Source organism: Acyrthosiphon pisum, chromosome A2 (genome assembly GCF_005508785.2).
Source record: "Acyrthosiphon pisum isolate AL4f chromosome A2, pea_aphid_22Mar2018_4r6ur, whole genome shotgun sequence".
NCBI classification, from domain to species: Eukaryota; Metazoa; Arthropoda; class Insecta; order Hemiptera; family Aphididae; genus Acyrthosiphon; species Acyrthosiphon pisum.
Genome location: NC_042495.1, coordinates 40,982,989 through 40,995,900, shown reverse-complemented (window position 1 = coordinate 40,995,900; position 12,912 = coordinate 40,982,989). Strand labels below are relative to the sequence as shown.

Below are 12,912 nucleotides of genomic sequence, written 5' to 3'. Positions count from 1 at the left end.
AATTATCTTCTATGACTGTCAATCAGTGAACAGTATTTTAATTTTGAAATCAAATAAGTTGTGGAAATGATAATTGACAACAATAATGCTCATACAATGTTATTATGTCACATAAATATCTCATATTCCCGTGTTTTTAGTGTGTATGTGCTTTGTTAGACATATGGTGGAAAATTGTAAATACACCATATTTTGAGTAAAAGGTCTATGTTCAGAATCTTAATTTCTATACTATTTCGATAGTCGCAATAACTAAAATTATATTTATACTCACTCTGTTATAATTGGCTAAGATTTTTAAGTTTAGAATTACTCTTAATTTATGCCTTTGTTATTTTCCAAAAAATTATAGATATTTTATACATATACCTAATTATTCTATAATGGTTTTAGAAATTCTTTTTTTTTATATTGAATGCCATTTTGAATTTTGCTTCAATTAAGTTTACAAATCGAAAGCATTATACAAAATCATACTTTATAAAATGTTGAGAATTATAACTTTTTAAATTTTTATCAAAATTATTGTTCACTGTAATATGGGTATAACTTTTTGTAATATTATTTAAGGGTGTCGGTGCCGGTTTTTCCAATTTTCCGAAATTCTATACAATTTGAAAATTATATTTTATATTTTAGTTACTACCTTAATTATTTTACTTTTCCATTAATCTACAACTCTATTTAGGGAGGGGGGGTCAATACGGTGTATTATATCAGCTAAAAGATTTCATAGGAAAAACTCTCACGCCCTGAAGAATAGTCGGATTTTGTTAATTTTTTTTATTCAATAGAAGAGAACATTTTTCAGGTCAGATCAAAGGCTGAATTTTCATTTTACTTTAAATAGTAGTAGAAAATACGTTTCAAAAAGAACAAATATTGTGCATATTTTAGCTTCTATAATTATAATTTTGAAAATATTATAAAATTGCTTACAGTTTCTACATTGTTAAGTAAAAATTAAAAATGTGTACCTATTGCGTTTAAAATTATAATACATTTATTATTGTTAAGTAGGTGTCGATTAAAAACTTATTACATGATAGTTGCATAAGCAAAACTAGACAATTTTATTAGGACAGGCCAGATGATAGAAATGATTTCTCAAAAATATCATTTATATGTTTGTTTCAGATTTGACATCCAGTCATAAATCTAATTTGAATTATCTTGAAACAGCAAGTTCATCAGAAATAACAACCACGGCTAACAATAAAAGGAAAACAAATGACTTTGATGAAGATAGTTTTGATGGTAAAGTATATTTAATATATATTTAATATTGATTTATTTCAGTAATATTCCATTTATATGAATTATGAAAAAATAATGAAACTAATAAGCATATTTTATAATATGTTTATAATTTGTTTCTAGAATATGGTAACATAAAAAAAATAAAATTGCTTAAGAAAAAGTCAAATACAGATGATCTTGAACAGGATATTATTGATTCCCATTTCGGTGAGTTCATTTATATATATATATTCTTAATATATACTGATACTAGCTTTAAGTGAAACTCTGACACCCGTTAGACTCATTGTGAGTGGGTAACGATTTTGGGGACAGTGTCGTTGGAACAATAAAAGTCGCGACAGTTGTAAGTGAAAAGTTTAGGATCTGTGATAAGAATAAATTAATATGGATTAGAGATAAGGCATGGCGCTTTGGCGGGAATTTTTAAAAGTTTGATCATCTAGTTATCCATCACAAACGTTGTGAATGGATAGCAGTGGCGTACATTCAAATTTGCTCTGGGGGGGGGGGGGGGTCAAAAAAAATAACCAACACTAAAACCTTCTCTTTAAAACTACCCATTTTCCTAACAATCACAGGTTACCAGGGAGTCATTGTATAATGGGTTGTATTAGACTTGAATTCAATGATAAAATATCATTGTATAAGAAAAACGATTCTGAGCGAGGACGGTTTGTCACTCTGGATATTTTATATTGTTATTTATTATTTTATCATGTAAGTTGAATTATATTATAATATTATAACTTTTTATTCGTTTCTATGGTGATAAACAAAGCGTTAGAAATTAAAATCCCATTTTTAGCGTTTTTCGGTGGTTTTTCCCGTGGCATTAAATAACTATTGAGAAAATCAGAAAATAACCTCTCTAAAGTACCATCTTGATCCAATTTGCTAAAAGATAAGATACTATATGTTGAAATCGAAGCACTTCTTCTGGAAGAAGTTTTGTATACAGGATATAAAAAAAAAATAATAAACACCATTATAAAAACAATAGCTTCCTCGCTCCGCTCAGAATCTAAAATAGTAGATAAGAAAATCCATTTTATATGACATTAAGCCTAGCACGGCGGCAGTCAGCAGTGGAGATGTTGGTATTGTGTTTTAATGTTTTTCTAACTTTTCATAATAACTTCTATTTTCATGAAATAATCACAATTTAAACATGAATAAATAAATTATTTCAGACTATTTTTTTAATAAATCTTTAATAATCAGAAATCAAAATTAATCGGAATTAACCGGTATTTTTCAAAACCGGTATTAACTGGTTCTAGAACCCTTATATTTTTTTAGAAAACCGAAACAAAATCGGAACCCTTAAACAAATTAATTTAATAACCAGATCCGGAACCGGAACCGAAACACCCAACAGGTTCCAGTCCCTGCCTTTATGTAGAAAAAATTATTTTTGTTAGTTATTTTTAAATATAGTAGTAGGTTACAAATAAATAATGATAATAATTACATATAAGTCTTTATGTTATACTTATAAAGAAATATTAAAAAATATATAAGTTGCATAAAATACTAAAATGTATAAATGAATACGTAATATTTATAAAAATAATTTTTGTTGTCAATAAAATATAGAAAACTATGATAATAATTACAATTCCTTTTTTACTCACTTTTGTAAGCACTGTTTAGGTTAGGTTGCTGGTTCACTACTTTTTAAAGTAGTTATTGGAAACCAACTTAACAAAATCATTGTGTATTATACTAAACTTTTTTTTTGGTCGAAAAGTGTGAATCGGCCGAAAAGGGAAGGGTACGTTTTTGGTCGTATTAAGATGTATTAATGTCCGCACGAAACTTATTGACTGTGTACGATCAAATGTCTATTTTGATTGATATGCGGCACCCACAATTTCGTTATGAAATCTTTTTTCGTTGTTGGTAAAGTATAGTATTATACTCAATAGTCAAATTATTATAACGTATGTTTGTGTAAACACGGATGATTAATAATAAGAAATTCATCAATAATATCACAATTTTTTTTTGGTCCTGGGGGGGGATTGATCCCGAACCCCCCCTCCCCGTATGTACGCCACTGGTGGATAGGCTGGATACGATCTCCTGGCGGTTGTCTGTCCGCTGCATTTTAATGCTAAAATTTTTAAAAAATGTAGAGTCAATAGCTGTATTTGATTGTCCAGCTATCAGTAATCAGATCGCATAGTTAGGCAATCCGACTACGTCGGATCGTGGATAATATGTGAAGAGTATATCACCTGGTATGCAAAGGCCCGCCAGTGTTAGCTCAGAGTCTATACTGATTGTGGAGGCTTCAGATCGCGGGAAGTAGTGGTCTCGTCATTATAAAAGTTTGAGCGTCTAGAAATCCGTCTGTATGGTTGCAAATTGAAACAGGACCCCCTGCTCCTAATCAAACAGTGTGCGATAGAGACGGTAGGTTGCGGGAAGTCATTACTCGTCATGGTCTTGTCCACGTGGCTCCACTCTGCTATGAAGTCTATATAAAATTATTTTTCGGTTATTATCGCCATAATAGAAAAATTCCGCTATGAGTGCCACATATGTGTTCGCCCAACAAAATCACAACAACCGATAACAACAATACGTAACATCGGACATCCGAAATTAAAAATATCTGAAAATTTATAGTCTGCATAGTTGTTTATTGTTAAATTTTTTTATAACAATTTAATATTTATCATGACGGAACACAGATGCATCGTACCAGGATGTAAATCTGGGTACGATTTCTGTGTAAATAAACACCATTTTTTCACTGTCCCAAAAGATCCTGCTAAACTCGAACAGTGGAAAAAAGCTATACCAAGGAAAGATTTTGTAATTAAACCAAGGCAAGTGGTTTTTACAAAGTATAGTTTAATGGCAGATGTTTTTGAATTAATATTAACTGAATTATTAGGAAACAAATGTTCTTTATTTTCCATGTTTCCAGCATAGCGAAGAAATAATTGCTTTTGCCATTAGGTATTATATTAATATGAGAATGCGTCAATTTTCTCAAAAATGTAGTGCTGAAATCAAAAAAAGAAAATATGATCAAAAAAAAGTTTCGAAATTTACATTAAGTTAGTCATTACCTAACTTAATTTGTGCATAGTACATATTGTTTTAAATAAAAAATGTATTAATGCTTCATTACAATTGTTTGTGTTTTGTAGATATTTTTTCAATTGACTATTACCTACTAGTTTTATTTTCTGATTTATTAATACCTACCTTTATTTTACCATACCATGCCTACATTAATAAAATAGTTCATTTTATCCTTGTCTGGATAAATTATTTTAGATATTAATAAATTACGTATTCAACTAATTATTAGGTACAACATATTTTGCTATATACTAAAAAAATATACGGCTGTTTTAATATAAGAATTGTTTTTTAAATTTTTCATTTCATTTGGTTTTAACTAGTATGTATTAGCTATTAGGTACAATATATTATAATAATTGCCATATGTTATACTATATTTTCTGATGAACCTACCTATAATGAAAATTAAAAACTATAATATACTGTACAACATGATATAATTAATTATATCATGCAGATCAACTTGAAGCTAGCAAATTTGAAGCATTATATAGTGTATTACTATTTACTTGTTTGTAACGCTTCTACATTGGGGACAGTAGGGCGAACGCACATCATCGACCCTAGCGGATTATTATTGAAATGGCGACATTAAGCGAATCACACTAGTCGAGCAGTAGCCAGTCCTTACTATTATAATATTTTCGTGGTCTTGTCGTTATACAAAACTCGAGCCGGCAAGGATGGTGTAAAGGTGATACTGAGGTCTGGTGATGAGGATCTGTGATACGCCTAGGACCACCGCGATTAAATGTGTTGGTAACCCGGTTAAGCAAACTGACTGCGTCGGATAGAGGACAACTGTGTTTTACTGCCGCCAAAACCGCGTAATTACGTATCTAAAAATTCAAACATTTAGGGCGGCCATGCTAATCATATAGACGTCGCGATTTTTTTGGTGTTTAGCAGGCTAGTCACCACCGTAGTCATACAGGTGGGCGATCCGACTTCGTCGGATACCGGACAATGTGCGACGGTCGGGTCACATATTTAGATAGTTTAGGTAGGCGATCCGATAACAGACAATTTTTTTAAAGTGGTCGAAAAAATTACATGATAGATTATATAAAAAACGGTTTACGAAAAATGAAAATATGTTCGTTTGCGAGTCGCGTTGCCATGAATACATTTGTAACGATAAATATTATGGTGTATAAATGGTGATAACCACGCGCTCCTTTTGCACGTTATTTTATTTGTTCAAGCAAATATAATAACACCCGCTATCAATGAAAATAGTATGATAACATTTACAACGTATTTGATAAGATTGCCGCTTAATTTTTTGCTGCATGGATTCCTTAGATCATATACAATGTATGGAGTCATAGCATATTACGCGTATAAAATGAGTTGAAGCCAACATAACTATAGGAATTATAGGACCTGTGACATCTGCGCTTGTGCGACGGTTTATAGCGCGTCTGCAGCACTCTGCGCCAAACATTAATGATAAGAGACCACGCTCATACGCATATCACTGAGGTCCTACAATTATGTTGGCAACACAAATTGTTCGTATGACTCTATCCATTGTATATGATCTAAGATGGATTCACTATACAAAGTTATAAGGCATCAGAGATAACGCAGAAAAGTCGTGGAAGAAGCTAGTTTTTCACCATTAACAGCTAACGATAGTTCAAAACCACGGACTAAGATATAATAGACTGGAAACGAGCAGCTTATCAGTGGTCTGGAAAGTATGTACAAGAGGCGAATGCGGGGGATCGCCTTCATAATCGAGAGCTTACAGCGCCATCTGTATAAAACACGGACTGAGATAAAAAATGTGACACTAAATAAAACCACTGGTAGCGCTGAAAACATTCGATTATAAGTGTTGATGATAACAGAGGACCACCTTTTGCGGGCCGTCCCCCGTCACCCGTCCACCTTGTCGTTTCCAGTCCATTATATCTTAGTCCGTGTTCAAAACCTTACCGAGGGAGCGCTACCGTAATATGATAACACCCGCTATCACACTTACAACGTCTTTGATAAAATTGCAGTTAATTTTTTTTCCTCCACGGATTCACTATAAATGGTTCTCTACCACGAGAGCGCCATCGTATTCATGTTTTATATTATAAGACTAGATTCCGGAGTTTGTCATCCCGCTGCGGCGGAAAGACCGTGTGGGCGGTGGTGCATCTTTGTCGTTTCGCCTCGGGCTGGGTTTTTTGATCCAGCTGCGGCGGGAAGGCGGAGTCGTCGGGTATTGTGTTTTGTCGTGTTGGCAGCACTGGTTAAGCGGTAATTTTTGAACTTGGATAAGTGTCTAGTCGTAAGTCAGGCGATTCAAGTCGATCGTACGACACAGCCAGCCAGGTAGGCAATCCGAGGATCGCAGACGACGCCCCGGGCGTGTATGTCGGGTTCTGGAGTGTGTGTGTTGAAATCGGAAATTCGGATTCTGAGTTTGAGTGTCTAGCTATCAGTCATCTCGGGTGAAAGTCGATTCCCGAACGGACAATCCGCTTGCGGCGGATCGGATGCAGTGGGAGTGTGAGTCGCTCGTATGCAAGTAGCTAGTCAGGTAGGCAATCCGACTACGTCGGATCGCAGCCCCCCGGGCGTGTATGTCCGGTTCTCGTATGTGCTGAAATCGGAAATTCGGATTCTGAGTTTGAGTGTCTAGCTATCAGTCATCTCGGGAGAAAGTCGATTCCCGAACGGACAATCTGCTTGCGGCGGATCGGATGCAATGGGAGTGTAAGTCGCTCGTATGCAAGTAGCTAGTCAGGTAGACAATCTGACTACGTCGGATCGCAGACCATGCCCCGGGCGTGTATGTCCGGTTCTTGAGTGTGTGTGTTGAAATCGTAAATTCGGATTCTGAGTTTGAGTGTCTAGCTAGATCTGTCATCTCGGGAGAAAGTCGATTCCCGAACGGACAACATTTTGCCTACAGCGAAAAGTGCTCGAAATGTAATAAACTGTTGTTAAAGCACAGGGCCTTGAGTTACTTAAGTACTAATGTAATAAAGTAATAATTAAATCAAAAAGTACAGTTGTATATATAATGTCAATTGTTTAATAAACTATATTGTAAGCATTTTTGTCAAACAGATATTAGTTAAAACAATAGGAGCGCAGTTTAAAATATGTTTAGTCATAGCGAAAGAATAGTTCTTAAGCAGTGATCAAAGTTATACAATTAAACAGTTAAGTCAAATGACAAAAGGGAAAACTAATTAGTGAAATAAAAGTGTTGTGTAGAGAGACATGTACACATATATCAAACATTTGTTTGTAAGTGAAAGTAAAACAAAATATTAGTTTAAGGCAATCATTAAAAATCATAACACGTAAGTTTAACGTTTAAAGTCTGACTCTATGTCGACCCATAATCAATGAATGGGTTAAAATAAATAGGTACATAATCACAGTCCATAAGTAGTAATTAACAGTTACACGTTAAATAGTTAAGTAAAAATAAAAGTGTTCTGTTGAGGTATTAGGTATACGTCATGATACTCAACAAAAATAATAATCAAATGAACAAATGCCTAAATTTTTAAAAAAAGTCGCAAAAAATGATAAGAAAGATAATAAAATGATAATAATTATAATTCTTATCAATTAAATAAATGATAAGAGAGCCGTAAGAGGCTTATTAAAGTAGGTAAAACTCTGAGAATGTGAAATACCAAAAAAAAAAACTTGGAAAAAAAAATCCGATCCTACACGGCCGCCACAAATCAACGATATTCCCGGCCGTCGGGTTCGAACGTACGACCCCGGGTCATCTACACTTGCGCCTTAACCTACCTACGCGAATAATGTCCGAATCGCAAAAAATGATAAGAAAGATAAGAAAATGATAAGAAAAAAATGATGAGCGATTTAAAATATGTTAAAAATCATAACATGTAAGTTTAACTTTTAAAGTCTGACTCTATGTCGAGCCATTATCATATTTTTACCTATAATTTAACAAAAATAATAATCAAATTAACTAAATTTTTAAAAAAATCGCAAAAAATGATAAGAATTAATAATAATGATAAGAAAGCCGTAAGAATTAAATGATAACGCCCGAATCTAGTTCTTATCAATTAAATAAATGATAAATAATTTAAATAAGTTTTCCCTCCAGTTTCCTCTGGAGTGGTTCGGAATTACGATACCAGGGGGCGCCCTCGGGTTCACGTTTTATAATATAATAATGGGGATAGAGTGATCGATCAGACTACAGTGTCAGTTCTAACGAGCACCGTCGCCTGTTTGAATCTCGGCTACGGGTGGCATCTCTGTGCAGGCAACTGTTTAGACCAGAGGTGTCCAACCTTTTATGATGACTGGGCCACATCATATGGGTAGAAGTTGTTGTGGGCCACATACTTTAACACATAATACATTCAAATTTAATGATAAAATTATATTCTATTATATACTAGCTGACCCCGTGCACTTCGTTTATCGGCAACCAATAATAATACCAATAATTATTATTATTTTAATAGCTTCAAAACCCATGGCAACCATTTATAAACAAAAATGTCCATAGAAAATCTCAAAATTCCTGTTTGAGCACCTCCCGGGGTTGGTCCTCTCCCCTTTTAAATTAGCCTATCTTCTGAAAAGAGGTCTAATCTATATATAAATATAAATATATCTGATCCCGTGCACTTTGTTGCCCATTAAAAATACCAACGATATATGAATAATTTGTTTTTTATAATATAATGGTTACCATAACAACAATTTTAAACCAATAATTATTATTATAATAACTTCAAAACCTATGGAAACCATTTATAAACAAAAATGTCCATATGAAATATCAAAATCCCTGTTTGAGCACCTCCCGGGGTTGGTCCTCTTCCTTTTTAAATTAGCCTATCTTCTGCTCAGAGGTATAATTTATGTATATAAAAATATCTGATCCCGTTCACTTCGTTGCCCATTAAAATTGCCAACTCAATGTTAGCTGTGAATAATATGTTAAACAAAATTTGTGCAAGAATCGACTCTTGGGGGAGCCTATTTTGCAAATACTTGTGTTGACTTTATTTTCCATTGAGGGATACTTAAAATTTCCAACAGTTCTATATCATTTCTTCGATAAGCTTGAGGGCACTTTTACCCTTGATAATTTTTGGAGAGTTTTGAGTAGTAGGCCATTTTTCCATATGGTATCGTGGGCTTCAGACAAGTCAAGGAATATTGCACTTGATTTTTCCTTACTCTGGAAACCGTTTTGTACTTATTTTGTGAGAGCCAGTATTTGATCGCAGCAGCTCCTGTCTATTATTGGTTCAAGATGGGCATAAACATTTTTTAAAGACTTGATGCTAATAGTAGCGAGATGGGTCTGTAACAACGTGGGTCATCAGCATGTTAATTTGGTTTCAAAAATTTGATTACTTTTGCCTCGTGCCAGATCTTAGGAAACATAGAGGACTATGTGATTTCTGTTGCCAAATTCGTCACCCATGTCATTCATTTTGGTCCTTTATTTTTAGGAACTCTGAAAGTATACTGTCAGCTTCAGCAGATTTACCATTTTTAATGTTGTCAAGTGCCTGCTCTACATCTTGTCTGTGAACTCATCAGTGAATTGTCCTCACATTGGTTAGGCTCGTCTTTGTACATTCTATGAAATTCGGTATTTCTTTGTTTGGATGGTTTAATATTTTATATGTCAAAGAGTATGCTGTATATAGCACTAGCTGTTGATTCAGTTTCTTTACTGGTAGGTTCAGCAGCCCCTAGGTTGCTCACTAATGCCCAACTTTTTCGGCTCGAATACGTTAAGTCCAAATGTTCAAGTCTGCTTAACCATCTCTTTTTCCTTTCTTCATACAGAATTTCAATCAGCCCTGATACCATCAACTCATTGCCTGTCTGTGCCTTACTGTTAAGAAACATATCTAATTTGTTTCTATTCATTTTAGTATCACTTCCAATTTAGATCAACTCATTATCTTGAAATGGGTGATCTGTTTAATTTCTTTTTTCAATATTTTGCTTGTAAATCAATGCTGATCCTTCTCTATCTTTTTGTGAATTATGTTCTTCTTGAAGTTCCACCAGTACATTCTCTGATGTTTTGTCAAAACTATTGTAATAATGTTGTAACACTATTCGTTGTTCTGTTATATTTATTTCAGAATTGGCTATTACATTTGACCATGCTTTCTTTTCACTTTTAACAAAGTATTACATTAACTAAAGATTGATTGAATCATTCATTTAGATTTAGAACAGTTAACAAATGTGAATATTAATACAATGTTCATACTCTTCAAATAACTTTTAATTTTTTTAGAATCTATAAGATAGGATTATCTTAATTTGGTGTTGTTTGACTATGCCATTAGTTAGTTGAACAAATTTCTCTAGTATTTGCCTGTTATAAGTTAACACATAGTAAACACATCTCTGAAAACATGGTCTATGAAGATATGGAAATATTTCTTAGAGGATTTATTGACTCACAAACCTTCCACAGAGCCTATAGACATAATTTTATATGACTCCATTGCTGGACACAACTCTGAAAGTAAGACAGTATTGGTCTGCATTTTATGGACTTAATTTTTATACTATGCCATATTTTGCATTCATTAAAAAATGTATGAATGAGTTTATACATCATCTTCCATGTCTTTAAAGTTATAATAAGATCTTAATTTTTCACCTAAATGATTAATAATCTTATTATTTTAAAGCAGGGATTTTCAAATTAATTCAAGATCAAATTGGACAATATGAAAATCCTGTTTATTTTTGAGATTTCAAAATTGATACACATTTCTTTTTTCAATAACTTTCTTTGACCTTTTTGTTGCTTTCTCTTTTGCTTGTTGGTTAATCATTATTCTTTCTTATTTTACTTTGTTCTGCTAGTATAAGCATACCTTAAAAATCACAAAATATGTAATAGTATAAATAATATTTGTTTATTCAAATTTGACACAATTTTTAATGTTCTAATGCTTTGTTTACCACCATAGAAACGAATAAAAAATAATAATAATATTATAATGTTAATTCAACTTACATGATATAATAAATAATAACAATATAAAATATCCAGACTGACAAACTGTCTTCGCTCAGAATCGTTTTTCGTATAAAATGATATTATGTCATTGAATTCAAATTTAACAAAATCCAATACAATCACCCGCTTGTAATCTACTGAACAGCAGAGCAACATCCGCTTAGCCGCTTTTTTTTTATTAATTAATTATTACATTTAGTGTAAAGGGCGAAATATATTTCTAAAGGAGCTTTAGTTATTTTGTTGTTAATTTTTGTTAATTTTTTTCACCTGAATTTGATTGACTTGAGTTAAATTACATTTCATTTTTTTTTTTTGTTTGATACCGCAAAACAGTACTGAGTAAAACTAACGACCTGGTATATTAAGCATTTCATTGTTTCATAAAGCAAGGCTAATTTCATCAAACAATTTTATCTTAATATTTTACTTTATGATTTTCTTGTTATTTTCCAAGGCTGGTCAATTTAACGATTTTTTTTAACTCGTTAAGTTAAGTTATTTTAAAACAATAAAGTTATGTTAAGTTAAAAGTTACCCATATTTTTTCCGTTAACTAGTTAAGTTAAAAGTTAACTTTGAAGAAAAGTAACTTAACTTGGTTTAAAGTTAAAATGTTCTAAATTGCAATAATAAAAAATTCCAGACAAATAATATGGTTTATTAAATAGTTTTTCTTTACACCCAAGAAAATTACTGGGGAAATTTAAAATGATACATCAAAATAAAAACCTCATTCAAACATTTGCATTATTCTTCGATGAAAATTAACTTAGTTTAGATACTTATGTGGTTTCAGTATTTTGTTTGTATAATAATTTATCCTGTAAAATATGGTAGACCTATTACAATATGATGTATTCTGTATGTGATAGACATAGAACATTCAACCTCTGATAGTAATCATATCATTCTTTTTAAGAGTATATTCAATTAGTGAACCATGTAAAAGTTACATGGAACCTAACATTTAACCAACCTTTTTCAGATTCGACTTAAAAAAATAATTGTACCATTCAGACCAATTATTTAATGATATTTTCTTTAAATTTAAGTTATAAAATTTTTTGACTCCATTTTCTATTAATAATTGTATATTTTATATCTTCTTGATGTCATCTGTAATCTTATATATTTCACACTGTTGATCAAACTGCTCTAGCTAATTTTGGGTAAACCGCGATGAGTTTTTGTAGACTTATCAAACTTATCAAACTTATTTGGATAGAGTATAATTGAATTAAGAAAATCAACCATTGAAATTAAATTTGAACATATTAATATTTTTAGAAAAAAAAACTATTTTACAACGGTTTTACAATTAATTTTCACTTGTTGTTTATATTTCCATTTTCTATACATGATAAAATTTTCAAAATATTTTGATTTGTTTTGAACTGTTTAGGGACATTTTCAGTTTCCAATTTTATTAGTTTTTTAGATTCTGAGTGGAACGATGAATGTATTGATTTTACAATGATGTGTTTTTTTTTTAATTTTATTTTTTATTTTTTCATTTAATTTTTTTTGGG

The 12,912-nt window shown here is 32.0% G+C and overlaps 1 protein-coding gene across 21 annotated transcripts in view; it reads left to right on the top strand.

Moving 5' to 3' along the window:
* LOC100575183 (probable WRKY transcription factor protein 1) overlaps positions 1-12,912 on the top strand; it is a 70,768-nt gene that overhangs the window by 8,534 nt on the left and 49,322 nt on the right. For all 21 annotated transcript variants that reach the window (XM_029490603.1, XM_029490601.1, XM_016801423.2 and 18 more), the window contains 2 exons: positions 1,138-1,257; positions 1,381-1,467. In XM_029490603.1, the coding sequence (XP_029346463.1) occupies positions 1,138-1,257; positions 1,381-1,467 (207 nt within the window). The remainder of the gene's footprint in view (positions 1-1,137; positions 1,258-1,380; positions 1,468-12,912) is intronic.